The 16652-nt window shown below is 37.7% G+C and overlaps 2 protein-coding genes across 9 annotated transcripts in view; one reads left to right on the top strand and one right to left on the bottom strand.

Moving 5' to 3' along the window:
- OSBPL2 (oxysterol binding protein like 2) overlaps positions 1 to 16652 on the bottom strand; it is a 119474-nt gene that overhangs the window by 93089 nt on the left and 9733 nt on the right. The gene's annotated exons all lie outside the window — the stretch shown is intronic.
- Positions 14987 to 15162, top strand: SMCO4 (single-pass membrane protein with coiled-coil domains 4). Its single transcript, XM_027850241.1, is given in 2 exon segments — positions 14987 to 15122; positions 15125 to 15162. Coding segments are annotated over 2 exon segments (174 nt in total).

The following is a 16652-nucleotide window of genomic DNA, read 5'->3' on the forward strand; positions in this document are numbered from 1 at the left end:
TACTACTAATAATAATAATAACAATTAAGCAAAGTTGCATGTTCTACTATAGCATCTTGCACATTTATAGATTGGGAGAGGAGGGAGATGATCAATTTAACCCTTTCAGTTCTGGAACTCCCACTGTAGAGTCAGTGCTGCTCTGACTGATGAGTGCCTCCCGTGGTCCCCCTGTATCTGGACCAGCTCCAGCCACAGCTCTCTGTCCCAAGAATTTTCTAACTGGGGCCCACCCTGCTCCACACTTTTCTTTCACTTTTCTAGCTCTAGAACCATAATCAAAACAAGACTGCCAATACTACTTGAAAAGGGCTTGTCAATCTGCTCCCCTATGGCTCTACTTTCCATCCCTATGACTTTCCAAACCAAAATATTCCTCTTCAGACACTACTCCCCTATATGTGCTGTCTCCCCCATTAGAATATAAGTCCCTTGTGGATAAGAATTGCTTCACTTTTGCATTTGGAGTCCCAGCATTCAGCATAGTGTAATCATTTAAGAAATGCATTCATCCATTCAGTCCATGACAAAGAGGGTAAAGGTTGGGATGCTACACTTCCACCTCCAGGAGCCAAGATGGCACAGTAAGAAGTAAGTCACTCTCACCCTCCCTTATTGACCTCTGAAAGCCCAGAAAATATCACCCCAGAAAAAAACTCTGAAACAACTGAACCAGCAGAAAGACAGGGTGCAGCAGTCTTATAGCCCAGGAAGCTTGGGGGATTACCGAGAAAGGCCCCTCTTGCTCTGGGGGAGGGGAAGCAGTACAGAATGGGAGGTATCCCAGCAAGCTAGAGGAAAGCCCCACCTCAGCATACCAGGGGAGATCCTGAACCCCAGGGTGGTGGAGCAGGCAGGCACCAACACCAGGACCCCCAAGTGCCCCAGTACAGGCAGGGGAACTGGTGGACACTGGCTCGAAAAACCACTACATGCCATGGTGTTCTCCAGCAGCCAAGTCTCCTGGGTGCCTCAGCAAAACTCTGGGAAGCACAACTCCAAGAGTTAAAGCTCCAGGCTGAGAGACATCCTCCAACAGCGAAACATCTCTGCACAAGGCCCAGGTGAGCAGGAGACAAAGAAAGGAGTGCAAGGCCTTGGTGAGCAGGAGCCAAAGAAAGGAGAGCTAGGCCCAGGTGAGCAGGCATCCTCTAGGGGCCAGACTCCCCACCCATACCCCTAGAGCTCCAGTGTTGCTGATTCTAGCCCAATACCAGGTAAGCTACCAGAACCCTACAGCCTCCAAGTGCCAGCACCTGAGGCCCCAGCACACAAAGCCAATGACCAGACCCAGGCTCCCAGCACAAAAAAGCTTGGGGAAAAGAAAAGGGAGAGGGTGAATAGAAGGGAGGGCACACTGAAGGAGGCAGTGGTCTAAAGGAAAACACTAGTGAGGAAGGAAAGGGAGAAAGTAGAAGGAAAAGCATGAACAGGGGGAAAATAGGAAGGAGACAAAGACACAGATAGTAATAACTGTGAATGTGAATGGGATGAACTCTCCCATAAAACCAAGGTGGAGAGCAGAGTGGATTAGAAACCATAATCCTACAATATGTTGCTTACAAGAAACACATATGAAGCAGAGGGATACACACAGAGTAAAGGTAAAAGGCTGGAGCAGAATATATTATGCTTCAGCTGAAGTAAAAAAAAACAGGGGTAGCAATCCTAATCTCAGACAAAGCAAAAGCAAAAATAGATCTAATTAAAAGAGATAAAGAAAGAAACTACATCCTACTAAAAGATACCATAGATAATGAAGGATTATCATTACTAAATACATATCCACCAAGTGGCATAGCATCCAAATTCCTAAAGAAGTTAAAGAAGTTACAGGAAGAAATAAATAACAAAACTATACTAGTGGGGGATCTCAACCTCCCCCTCTAAGAACTAGATAACCAGATCTAACTATATCTAACCACAAAATAAACTTGAAAGAAGTTAAGGAGATGAATAGAATTATAGAAAAGTTAGATATGGTTGACATCTGGAGAAAACTGAATGGCGATAGAAAGGAATATACCTTTTTCTCGGTGGTACACAGCACCTACACAAAAATTGACTATGTACTAGAGCATAAAAACCTTACAATCAAATGCAGAAAGGCAGAAATATTAAATGCATCCTTTTCAGATGATGCAATAAAATTACAGGTAACAAAGGGTCATGGAAAGTTTTATATCTCTAAATGTTTACATGAACAAAATAAGCGAATGAACAGATCAATGAATTGGGCATGCAACTAAAAAAAAACAAATTAAAAATTCCCAATTAAATACCAAATTAGAAATTCTGAAAACCAAGAGACATTAATAAAATTGAAATTAAGAAAACTATTGAACTAATAAATAAAACTAAGAGCTGGTTTTATGAAAAAAAATAAAATAGATAAACCTTTGGTTAATTTGATTAAAGAAAAGAAAGAAGAAAACCAAATTACCAGGATCAAAAATGAAAAGAGTGAATTCACCACCAATGAAGAGAAAATCAAAACAATAATTAGGAGCTATTTTGTCCAACTGTATGCCAATAAATTTGACAATCTTAGTGAAATGGATGACTATTTACAAAAATATAAATTGCCCAGGTTAACGGAAGAGGAAAATACTTAAATAACCCCATTTCAGAAAAAGAAATTGAACAAGCCATCAATGAACTCCCTAGAAATGTTAGCTTTAGCAATAAGAGAAGAAAAATCATTGATGGAATTAGAATAGGCAAAGAAGAAACAAAGTTATCACTCTTTGCAGATGATATGATGATACACTTAGAGAATCCTAGAGACTGAAGTAAAAAATTACTTGAAATAATAAACAAATTTAGCAAAGTTGCAGGATATAAATAAACCCACATAAATCATCATCATTTCTATGTATTACTAACAAAGCCCAACAGCAACAGATAGAAAGAGAAATTCCATTTAAAGTCACAGTTGCCAAAACAAACTCAGGAACTATATGAACATAACTACAAAACACTTTTCACACAAATAAAGTCAGAACTAAATAACTGGAAAAATATTAGTTGCTCATAGGCCAAGCTAATATAAGAAAATGACCATTCTACCTAAACTCATTTACTCATTCAGTGCTATACCAATCAAACCACCAAAAAATCATTTTATAGAGCTAGAAAAAAATAACAAAATTCATCTGGAAGAACAAAAGGTCCAGAATATCAGGGGAACTAATGAAAAGAAATGCAAGGGAAGGTGATCTAGCTGTACCAAATCTTAAATTGTATTATGAAGCAGCAATTATCAAAACTACTTGGTACTGGCTGAGAAATACAGTGGTGGATCAGTGGAACAGGTTAGGTATGAAAGAACAGCAGTCAATGACTATAATAATCTACTATTTGATAAATCCAAAGACTCCAGCTTCTGGGATAAGAACTCACTATTTAACAAAAACTGCTGGGAAAACTTTAAAATAGTATGGCAGAAACTTGGCATAGACCAACATCTTACACCCTACAACGATAAAATCAAAATGAGTACATGATTTAGATATAAAGACTAATATTATAAGCAAACTAGGAGAGTAAGGAATAGTTTACCTCTCAGATCTATGGAGAAGGGAAGAATTTATGGCCAAACAAGAGACAGAGAATGTTATGAAATGCAAAATGAATGACTTTGATTACATTAAATTGAGAAGTTTTTTCACAGATAAAGCCAATGCAACCAAGATTAGAAGGGAAGCAAAAAGCTGGGAAACAATTTTTACAACTAGTGTCTCTGATAAAGGCCTCATTTCTAAAATATGTAGAGAACTGAGTCAAATTTATAAGAATACAAGTCATTCTCCAATTGATAAATGGTCAAAGGATATGAACAGGCAGTTTTCAGAGGAAGAAATTAAAGCTATCTATAGTCATATGAAAAAATGCTCTAAATCACTACTGATTAGAGAAATGCAAATCAAAACGATTCTGAGGTACCACATTACACCTATCAGATTGGTTAACGTAACAAAAAAGGAAAATGATAAATGTTGGAGAAAATGTGGGAAAACTGGAACACTAATGCATTGTTGGTGGAGTTGTGAACTGATCCAACCATTTGGAACAATCTGGCAATTTGGAACTATGCCTAAAGGACTATAAAATTCTGCACACCCTTTGACCCAGCAATAGTACTTCCAGGGCTGTATCCCAAAGAAATCATACAAATGGGAAAAGGACCCACATGTACAAAAATATTTGTAGCAGCTCTTTCTGTGGTGGCAAAGAATTGGAAATTGAAGGGATGCCCATCAATTGGGGAATGGTTGAACAAGCTGTGGTATGTGAATGTAATGGAATACTATTGTGCTATAAGAAATGATGAGCAGGCAGACTTCAGAAAAACCTGGTAAGACTTATATGGACTGATGATAAGTGAAGTGAGCAGAACCAGGAGAACGTTGTACACAGTAACAGCCACACTGTGCAATGACTGACTTTGATAGACTTAGCTCTTCTCAGCAACGCAAGGATCTAAGACATCTCCAAAGGCCTCGTGATAGAAAATGCTATCCACATCCAAAGAACAAACTATGGAGTTTGAATGCAGATCGAAGCATACTATTTGCTATTTTTTTTTCGGTTGAGTTTTGTTTCCTCTTTCTGGTAGTTCCTCCTATTGGTTTTAATTCTTACTTAGAACATCACTAATGTGAAAATATGTTCAATAGGAATGTATATGTATAGCCTATATCAGATTGTGAGCTGTCATGGGGAAGATGGTGAAGAGGGAGGGGGAGAAAAATTTAAAACTCAAAATCATATGGAAGTGATTGTTGATAAAAAAAATTTTTTTTTAATTTTTAAACAGAAAAAAACACATAAAAAAAGGAAAATGCTATCTACATCTAGAGAAAGAACTATGTAGTTTAAATGCAGATGGAAGCATACTATTTGCTCTTTTTTTCTGTTTTGTTTCTTCTTTCTTGTGTTTCCTCCTATTGGTTCTATTTCTTCTTTACAACATGACTAATATGAAAATGTTTAATGGAATGTATATGTAGAGCCTATATCAGATTGCACACTGTCTTAGGGAAGAGGAGAAAATTTAAAACTCAAAAAGCTTATGGAAGCTCAGGTTCTTATAATCTACCCCACTTGCATTTTAGCAATACAAGTGCTTAGATTCCTTAAGAGTCTGCCCAATATGACAGATGTTCTTTGTTTGTTTGTTTGTTTGTTGTCTGGGTTTTGTTTTGTTTTTTGATAGAAATGAAAAGCATATATTTGGGAGAAATAAGCACAAAAGATACGGTGACGCCCCCATCAGTATAAAATATAACTTAATAATGCCCACTTCGGACGTTTGGACATTATCACAATGCTCATTTCTCTTCAGAGTACTAGACCTTGTGCTTGACATATGTGCCATTTGATCTATATATGAATTTGTGCATGTGTCTCATATTACAAGAAATGTCTTTTGTTTTCTTTTATTTTTTATCTTTTTTATTATTAATTTATTTTGATTTATCAACAATCACTTCCATAAGCTTTTGAGTTTTAAATTTTTCTCCCCCTCCCTCCTCACCTCCCTCACCAGACAGCACACAATTTGATATAGACTCTACATATACATTCCTATTAAACATATTTTCACATTAGTGATGTAGTGAGAATTAGAACCAATAAGAGGAACACCAGAAAGAGGAAACAAAACTCAACAAAAGAGAAAAAAAATTAGCAAATAATATGCTTCAATCTGCATTCAAACTCCATAGTTCTTTCTTTGGATATGGATAGCATTTTCCATCATGAGACCTTTGGAGATGTCTTAGATCCTTGTATTGCTAAGAAGGATTAAATCTCTCAATATTAGTCATTGTACAACATGGCTGTTACTATGTATAATGTTCTCCTGGCTCTGCTCACTTCACTGAGCATCAGACCATAAAAGTCTTTCCAGGTTTTTCTGAAGTCTGCCTGTTTATCATTTTTTTTTCTTTTTTTTTTTTTAATTTTTAGGCAATTAGGGTTAAGTGACTTGCCCAGGGTCACAGAGCTAGTAAGTGTCAAGTGTGTGGTCTGAAGCCGGATTTGAACTCAGGTCCTCCTGACTTCAGGGCCAGTGCTCTATCCACTGCACCACCTAGCTGCCCCCAGATATTCTAATAAACCTTGTCTCTGGCTTGAAAGAAGGCTGGGGTTGAATTCTTTCGGGCAGGACCACGTGTTGTGATTTTGGGGTCCTGGCACCCCAAACCTCTAAACCTCAACATTTTGGTGGCCCATACAGTAAAAACTGCCTAACCCCAAGCTCTTCTCCAGCCCCCGTTCTCTCTTGCCCTGCAGGTTGGGATCGCTCTCCAACGACCTAGGAAGACTTGGGAGATGCTTTTCAGGCAGATGGTTATGAGGATGTCTTACACTCAGCCAGCTCTCAGGCTCTTGGTCCAGGGTTTCGGTTCAAGGCCATGAACCTGGGTACACCTTCTGCAGCATAGAGGACAAGGATGGACGTCCTATCCAGAAGCGTATGGCCAATTCTGAAAATTCTCTTGGTGCTAGGGAATTGGGAAAACTGCAGGTGCTTTTTGGTACCCTGAGGCTTACCTACTCTCTTCCCTCTACACCCCTGAATCCTCCTTCATGGAGGTTACAGGGAAAAGTTAGAATAGCTAAAAACATCTTAGCAGATTCTAGAGGTTTTGTGATAGATCATTAAAGAGTTTTGAAATGCTTCCTTAAAACCCTGGCCACTCCCTTCTCCCACGCCTTTCCCTTGAGTCAAGAGGGTACCTGTTAATCCCTCCCATAGGAGAAGAGAGTTTCACCCTCACCCCCTCCTCTGAATTTACCCTCTACAGCATAAGCCCCCCTGGCAATGGCCTTAGACCCTGGGACAACCTTCACCTGGAAGCACCACCCAGGTTCAGCACATCCTGCTCAAGGTGAAGAAGCTAGCCCCCAAACTTGGGTAAGCATGGTGTTTTAATGCTGTAGTTTTAACTGTTAATGATGAGATGTTGATTCTCTGTGTAAAGTAATTTGGAAATGCATTTAACAAAACTGAAGTCACCTGATTGGTAATGGGTTTGTTTCAAGTTTCAAATTGGTGAACTTTTTGTATCAGTTATTTCAAGCAACTTTTCATTAATTTGGTTACTGCTAAAATAACTTGGCTGTTGTTGGTTATTGTTTTAATGTGTAAAGTTGCCAAAAAGCTTGCTTGGGTTTTGGCTTGCTAAGAATTTTCAAGTATACAGAAATAATCTCTAACGATTGGCTTTTTACACCAGGACAAATTTAAATTTGAGATATAAATCCTGGAAAAGTTTTTCCTGGGCTGTGATTAGTGAAACTAGGCTGTTTGAGGTAAACGCTCATAGGATTTTATTTTAAGTTGTCTGATGGATCATAATCCATAAATAAATAATAATCCACCATCTGAGAAAAATGCCACAAGCCACTCAAAAAATGATACTGGTGGGAAGTCAGCATTGGAAAAAGCTGAGAGGACAATTTTAGCCTCAGTTTAAGATGGGATCCTCCTGGCTCAGTTTCCCCATTATGTTCCCTTGAAAAGGAATGTTACCCACCTGGCTATTCCTGAATCTGGCTATGAGGTGGATTTGATACAGCATGGTTGGAAAACTGAATTATCTGAATCCAAACAGAGCTAAGGATGAGCCCTGCAGTCTTTTTTGTCAGATTTGTGTCTTCCAGACAACAGGTCATTCCTCTACAGTTGGTAGTAAACAGCGGGTACCAGCCCACGTCCCCTCATCGTTCCTGGGAGGCAGCCTGTTCATGGTTCCAGTTAACCTCCTCTTTGGGACCCCCTTGAGGCAGGGACAGCTCTACACCCCTTGCCAGCAGGAAGCAGTTTCAGAAGCCAAGACCTTCTTCACCGCTTACCCCAAAAGAGTTTGGGCTCCATTTGTTCCAGGGGAGAATGATGGGGTTGTGACCTAGACCCCAAAAAGGAAAAACCCTGGACTTTCCCACATGGCCAAATCCCTGGCATTCGCTTGAGGCTATAATCCCATCAACTGTCCTTTCATTATGGCTTTACCCAATCTCCCAATTCTGTTACCCTTAACCTAGCCTAGCCCTCCTTTGTCTTACCTCCCCATGGCCCCTGGCCACTTCCCACCCTTAATCCTAACTGGGCTTCATTCTCAGTTGGCCACGTGGTCCAGGTCCCCACAGACTATGTAGCCGCTCCTAGAAATCTCCCACAGTCTTTCTGTATATAAGATCCATCTTGTCTCCATTAAAGTGTTCACAGATTCTTATAATCTTAGCCACTGCTCAAATTCTTAAAATCTAGCCCGCTTGTGTTTTTTAGTGATACAAATGCTTAGATTTCTTAAGAGTCTGCCCAATATGACAGGTGTTCTAATAAACCTTGTCTCCGGCTGGGAAAAAAAAAAAAAAGAAAAAAGCTTACGGAAGAGATTGTTGAAAACTAAAAATAAATTACTTAAATTTAAAAAAAAAAACAACAAAAAACCACGAGCGGACGGACTTCAGAAAAACCTGGAAAAAGACTTGTATGGCCTGATGCTGAGTGAAGTGAGCAGAACCAGGAGAACATCGTACACAGTAACAGCCACACTGTGTGATGACTTACTTTGATAGACTTAGCTCTTCTCAGCAATGCAAGGAGCTAAGACAACTCCAAAAGACACACGATGGAAAAAAGCTATCTACATCCAGAGAAAGAACTATGGAATCTGAATGCAGATAGAAGCATACTATTTACTCTCCTTTTCTTCTGTTGTTTTGTTCTGATTCTTCTTTCTCATGGTTCCTCTCATTGGCTGTAATTCTTCTTTACATCATGACTACTGTGAAAATATGCTTAATATGAATGTATAAGTAGAGCCTATATCGGATTGCATGCTGTCTTGAGGAGGGGGGAGAATGGGTGGGGGAGAAAATTTGAAACTCAAAATCTTATGAAAGTGAATGTTCAAAACTAAAAATAAATTAATTAATTAATTTTAAAAAAAAGAAAAGGTTGTGATGCTAGAATCCTCCAGCACCTTAAACACATATATTCTACTCTGAAAAGGTTACCTGTACAACAATGGGACAATGGTCTGCCAACAAGCACAACATCCAAAAAAAACTATCATTAGCGCTCCTAAGAGTACAGTTTCCTCCAAGGACGTAGACTATACTTGATTTTGATGCTTATTACAAAACCCTAATCCTTTCCTGATCACTCCTTGGCTTCTTTTCCTTTCTTACATCTAAACCACTATCCAATTTCCTTTTTAATTTGATAATATTATATGCATGATGTAATATTTCTCATGTTTAATGTTGCTCTCAGAACTATATGGCTATATATATATATGCATATATATATATATATATACACACACACACACATATGTATTTAAAATAAATGTTGCTCATGCTATACTTATTCCAAGAATATAACTGGAAATTGAGTGAATCTCCAGACTAAATCAACATGAACCTGAATCTGTAGACTAACAATTTCTAGTATTCAAACAGAAAACAGCTTCTAGTCCCTTTTAGTTTTAAGGCTAAAAAAAAATTTCACTGAGGCTCATAGGATCACAGATTTAGAGCTAGAAGAGGCCTTAGATATGACAGTCAAATTGAGTAATTTCACAGATGAAGAAACTGAGTCTCAGAGAGGTGAAGTGATTTGCCTATTGTCACAAAGGTGGTTAACCTGCTTTTACTTTTTAGATCCTTATAAGACACTCTTGGGTACCCTAACAAAGGCATATTAAGTATTTATTTGCTACTTGGGCCTGTATTTGCTTATTCATTACAGTCCACACATAGATGTGGGCTAAGCTCAAGTTTAGAGAATCATTAAAGATCATTCAGGATCATTAGCATTATTAGCTCTCATTCAACAAACATTTTGTTTTTGGTTTTTTTTAGGCAATTGGGGTCAAGTGACTTGCCCTGGGTCACACAGCTAGTAAGTGAGGCCACATTTGAACTCAGGTCCTCCTGACTTCAGGGCCAGTGCTCTATCCACTGCACCACCTAGCTGCCCCCACAACAAACATTTTTTAAGCACCTCCAATATGTCAGGCACGGTGCTCTGACTTGATCCAAGGAGAAAAAATAAAATTTTTCTAAAGTGAGAATTATCTCTGCTTGCTTTTAATGTCAAAAAGCATAAATAGATTTTTTTCTATAGATTTTATTGTTGCTCTGTTTGAATCAGTGGCAGCAATATTTACACTATTATAAATTCTTATTCGAAGTGTATTGACACTACGATTTTTTTCAAAGAGTCCTAAGTAAGTGTCTGAATTGGGGCAGGGCCCTGATACCAACATCATAACAATTATTAATACTCACATAAGTGAATTACTTTTAATGAAGCATTCATTTTAAATTATCATTATTAAATGTGCATTAAAAAGGACCACAAATATAGTCAGGTGTTCTACATTAAATTTCCAAGCTATGTCCTGAACTTAAATTAGGCTGCCAAATATGCCTCATAGCCATTAAGAGCTTCCATGACACAGCAGTTCCACAAAACCAATTATGCAAAAATTCTGCAAAGGTAATAACTGAGCAGAGATGCAAAATTAACGATCAGACATGGAAATGGTTTCTGTGATGTACAGATAAAACCAACCAGAAATATTTAACTCCAAAGATTCACATATTTCCATGGTCAATAATTTTTAAAAACTAATTTATGTACATTGTATGAAAAGAAAAATAATAGCTAACATTTCCATAGTTCAAAGTGCTTTGGCTTAAGTCTTTAAAAAAAATAAAACTTAAATCCTGAAAAATTTGAAAATAAAACCAATCATCAGTAAGACTCTAAAAATTAAATGAAATGAGGTAATTCAGATGTGAATGATGATATATTTTAGAAACAAAAAAAGAGTTCAAAAAATGCATGTTCCCCTGATTCATGCATTTTCAATCTTTGTGTCTCTACTGTCTTCTTCCTCTCCATGTACAAATATGCTCAGGTGTCCCATTAAAAAAATAAATAAATAAAGCCTCTTTAACCTTGCTACCTCCTCAAGCTATCAATTTCTCTCACGGCATCTTTTCACTGTCAAATTCTTTACACCTTGTATTTTACTAACCTTGTATTTATTCTGTATTTACTTACATATGTACATGTTGTCTCCTCCAACACAATTTAAGTTCCGCCAGAGCAGATTGTTCATTTTATCCTCTTTGTATCCCTAGAACCTATCACAGTACCTAGTATATAGAGGATGTTTAATACATGCTTGTTTGTTAATTCTAGAAAAATCATTATACATTTCCTGCTTCCACCTCCTCACTACTAATTCCTCAACCCGTAGAAATCAGGTTTTTATCCCTACAACCCTATTGTAATGACTTTCTATGGTTACTAATGACCTCATCACCAAATGTAGAGGGGAAGAACTTCCCCTGCTCTACTTCTTTTACTCTGGCTCCAAGAAATGGGCCTGGGATGTTTGGTCCTGTGCTGGGTTGCATGTCCTCCTCTGTTTCAGGTGATGGAATTGAGCTACACAGACTAGGAGTTTGTGCCATGGTGACCTTGAAGCCAAGACTGTAGTCAGGATGGTGCCACTAGCCTTGTCAGTGTGGAAGCCCTAAGAAGCCAGGGTGCCTGACTCATTATCCAAGGGAGTTTTGGACTTGGGCTGTGTTCTATGGAAACCCAATGAAATTATTAATCTAATCCCCTTCCCCTCCCCAGAAACTGGGGTGGTGCAGGAGAAGGTGGAGAATTATATCAACTAGGTGGCACAGTGGATAGAGCGGCAGCCCTGAAGTCAGGAGGACCTGAGTTCAAGTCCGGCCTCAGACCAAACATTTGACACCTACTAGCTGTGTGACCCTGGGCCAGTCACTTAACCCCAACTGCCTAAAAAAAGAAAAAAAAGAGAGAGAGAGGATTATGCCTCCCATGTGCTGGGGGTTTGTCTATTTGATTATACTCTTTGAAATAAATATTCCCTTTGTAAAGTCCTCAGTTAGATGCATACGATACACAATACAGATATGTAGGATATTTATCCATGTATATATACATATTTGTATAATATATGTACAAATACAAATGTATATGTATACACATACACACACATACATCCTAAGCACTTGATAGTCTTGTACATAGCAGTGATAAGAATTGTTTATTAAAGTGAATTACAGAAATGAGGAAATGGATGGTTTCAGAGTAAACTGGGAAAATCTCTATGAAGTGATATAAAAACAGCTTTGAAATACTTTAGAGCCCTGAATAACATAATGATAAAAACCATGGATCCAAAAGAATGAAGATAAAACATACCACTCATCCCTTGACAGAGGTGATGAACTTGAAATGCAAAGAGGAATATTTTCAGACATGGCCAGTAAAGGAATTAGTTTTGCTGACTATGCAGCTACATATTGAAGGCTTAATTTTTCAAGTTGTTTATTTTTTTAAATTTGTTCAGCAAGGGTCTGAGGTAGTGGGTGGGCCAGATTAATTTTCTTAAAAGAAAAATTACATACTATGATACTATACATTTATTTCAATATAATTTTTTACTGGGTAGTGATACTGCTCTGAATTAGAACTCAGCCACTAAACCACAATGTTAGTGAGGAATGATGAAAAAACACTGCATCCACCATCATGGTGGGTGGGTGGGTGTGTGTGCTAAAAAAAAGTATTTTAATCCTGTCTTAATGGGATGGGACTGCTAATTGGGAATGAATAGAGAGTACTTACTGAAAAAAATGTGTTAAATGCACAGGATTTAAACAGACATAATTTGTATTTTTAAATCACTGTACTGCTAAGATACGGTGTGTAATAATTTTTGTGTGTGTAATAATTTTTTAAAATAAAGTCTCAAGCCAAAACAAAATAAATTTAATTACCAAATGCATACAACATTCAACTCAACTAAAAACGCTATATCTCTGCCCTCAAAGAGCGTATTTTTTTTTCAATTTTTTTTTAAAGTATGCCCTTGAATTTTAATAGCCATAATTTAAGTTGTTTCTGCTCATTTAGAATAGAACACAAACCTACTACACAAAAACTTCTCAACTTTGCTGTTTCTAAAATGGGCTTTTTAAAAAAAAATGTTTCTAAAACTCCATCTCAGTGTTGTGCTCCACACAGTAATGAGGCAGGGGTCAAATTTAATACTTATAGGAAAGATAGTTCTCAGGCTCAACTTCAAAATTTTCAGTCTTAGGATCAACTCCTTCACAGCTTTCATTCCAGAGTTTAGTCCCAAAGACACTACACCTTCAAAGTAAAAGGAAATGCTCCAAATTACAGATTTGAAAGCCCAAACATCAGTCCCAAACTGTAGGTAACAGTTTCCTACACCCAAAGCTTTAAATGCAAAGTTGAAAATACACTGCTTAAATAAAAACAGGATCCTATTACATCTGAACTATACATTTTAGATCTATGATTTTATGATAGATGACTTTCTAATGGAAAAAGTGACAAGAGAATTTATTATCATATCAGAAATATAGCATACTGCACAGGGGTTTCAGGAAATCAAGTCAAAGACTAAGATGTAAAAAATACTTCTTATCTGCTAATTCCACCAAACTGTACTTTAATTTTTACCATGAGAAGCAGATAATATTCTATTTATCCAATGTTAAGTGTATTGTTTGCCCAGGCAATTTCACCACACGGATGCAAGGGGAAAACACAGAGAATCAAATACTTCAAAGTTCAAATTAAATTATGTTTAACACTGACTGATCATCCTCATTTGCAAAATGAAGGAGCTGGACTAGCTGATCTCCCAAGTTTCCTTTTAGCTCTTCCTATAATCCGTAAGAAATTTTTCAGTAAGTGGATAGAGCACCAGCCCTGGAATCAGGAGGAGCTGAGTTCAAATCTGGCATCAGACCAAACACTTGACACTTACTAGCTATGTGACCCTGGGCAAGTCACTTAACTCCAATTGCCTTAAAAAAAAAAAAAGAAAGCAAGAAAGAAAGAAATTCAGTGTTAGTTCTTCAGCTTCCCTTTATCCAATTTTTCCCAATGAAAGAAGCTCAGATTTGGCATCCCCAAAAGAATGTATTTCCTTGTTAGGTAACCAAATTAATTCTTTATCAGTCTCCTTATAATGAAAATTCCAAAACATTAGTTTCTAAGAAAGTAGCTTTCATACTTAAATGCTCATATTTTTCATCCCTCAGGAGGTGAATTACTGTGTAACATTTTTGAATACTTATTTATTTATATATTTATATTACATTTACTATATTACATATAGTATATAGGTACTTTTGAAATTTATGATTGAATTCTTTCACTTTATTTAGGAATTCACTGAGATTCAGTTGGTTATCGAAGAAAACTAATTGGTTGTTTTTTTTTTTTTTACCACTATTTAAGGGGTAATTTTCAAAGAAATGTTAACTTTTGAATCATCATACATTGGAAAGACTACAGGATATAGAGTCTGGGAACCTGAGTTTAAACTTTATCTCTTCCACTAACTACCTGGACAAATTACTTAATCTCTCTGGCCTTGGTTTCCTCAACTTGGATCCTCCCACTGAGGTCCTGTCTAGCTCTGCGTTTGATGTTTGTATTGGGTTAATTTTAAATGATTTTTCTTTATATAATAAAAAGAAATAAGTGGAATACAATACAAAGTTTGGTAACAAATCATCTTTTAACAAGTATCTGACGTTCCCATGTCCAGCATGCCAGGGCTGAGGAGAGGAGAGGGAGCGAAAGCACCAGCAGCTCTTGCCACGTATTCCACCCAGCCACGGCGGGTGAGGCAGGAAGCCGAGTGGGCCAGAGAACTCTGGTCTGCCTGGAATCTCCAGGGTTTTCTGGCTGGCAACCTGGTAGCTTCCCATTCAGAACTCCAGAGTTCAAGAGATCCTCCATCCTCAGCCTTCTTGGTAGCGGGGATTACTGGTCTTCACTCAGAAAGCAGCAAGTCCGAAACAGGACGAACAAGACACTGTTCTTAACACCCAGTTCTGGGAAAGCTTTCCCAGGGTCCTCCTGGTAAAGATGAGGCAGCTCAAAGGGAAACCCAAGAAGGAGACTTCAAAAGTTAAGAAGGAGTGGAAGCAAGCCATGCAGGAAGTCAGGCAGCAGATCACCACCGCTGTGCTGCCTAAGTTGGCCGTGGTGGTGGTCCTGATCGTGGTGTCCACGTGGCCACACGCCCCACCATCACTGAGTGAGCCATACCTCACCCTATCTCAGGACTGGAAAGTACTAGATCAGGAGAGGCAGAAAAGAAAAGCCAAAAAAGAAAAAAAAACTGCTTCCAATTTCAGAGACTTTAATGCTACTGAGCCTGAAGCTCCTTATCTCCTCTGGCCTTAGGCTTGATTAAAGATTCTCAGTTCTCTTGGAATATAATAGGAAATGTATTATCTGTGAAATGTGCCATACATCTTATAGTCCACTTCATGTGCCTTTCAGACTTAAAAAAGGGGTGTTTCTTTCTAAAACTAATGCATATGTAGCTCCACCTGGAGAAAGGAGAAATCTGCCATGCCATAAATCTGTATCAATCAGCTTTCCACTCATCCCTGTCATCGAGAGCATAGTTCCTATGACTTTCATACATGTGCTTCACCACTTCCAAAGGGACTGTACGTCTCTGTGCTTCACATGATTTGAAATATCAACTCAAAGGTAAAATATTTATTTTTGGAATAAAGGAGATTATAGCCTTTAAAAAAAGAGGTATCTGAGACTTGGTGCCTTATATATAGTATATTTTCAATAAGTACTTGTGGAATTGAGCTGGTAGGTTTTCTGCCTGGGCACAGGGATAAGAAACAAGAAGATACACCCTTGCCTCGGAAAACTTTTTAAACTATAATACTCACTAAATTGTTAAATAAAATCAGTCTTTAAATACTACCTTCACGGAATCATAACATTTCAGATCTGGAAGGAACTTCAGAGATCTAGTCCAGAGGTTCTTAACCATTTTTGTGTCATGAACCCCTTTGACAATTTGGAAAAGCCTATGGACCCTTTCTCAGTATGTTTTTAAATACATAAGATAAAATACATAGGATTATAAAAGAAACCAATTACATTGAAACATAATTATTGATTTTTTTTTTTAACAAGTTCATGGTCACCAGGTTAAGAATCCCTGGTCTATTTCAACCCCTTCATTTACAGAGGAAAAAACCGAGTGTTTTTCCCAAGGTTTCATGACAAGTAGCTAAGCTACAGAATTGGAATCCTCGTCCTCTTATTCCAAATCCAGTATTTTTTTCCACTACACCACACTGTTTTACCTAACTGGCATGAGGTAAAGAGTCTTGGAATCAAAGAACTTGAGATTAAGTCCCATATCAGAAGTTTACTGTCCGACCATAGGCAAATCATCACCTCTGAGAGACTCAAATTCACCATCTGAAATACAGGGAAAACAAAACTCATACTACTTATTTCACAAGGTTATTTAAAATCTTTTTTTTTCTTATTGCTATGCAAGGATCAACTGAGTCAATCAATCCATGCCACTTAAAGTAGTAAAATATTCCATCTCTGATATCTTTTATAGGTGAGAATACTTCTATTCAATTTGAGGCATTAAATTAATGTATGCCATGTTATATGCCTGGTAGGTCTTCTATGACACAGTAATTCAGTTTGGACCCCTTCATTCAGGTGTCTGGCCCATCAGAAGAGAGAACAGTTCCAG

This window comes from Vombatus ursinus, unplaced genomic scaffold (genome assembly GCF_900497805.2).
Source record: "Vombatus ursinus unplaced genomic scaffold, bare-nosed wombat genome assembly UNPS02000580.1, whole genome shotgun sequence".
In the NCBI taxonomy this organism is placed as follows: domain Eukaryota; kingdom Metazoa; phylum Chordata; class Mammalia; order Diprotodontia; family Vombatidae; genus Vombatus; species Vombatus ursinus.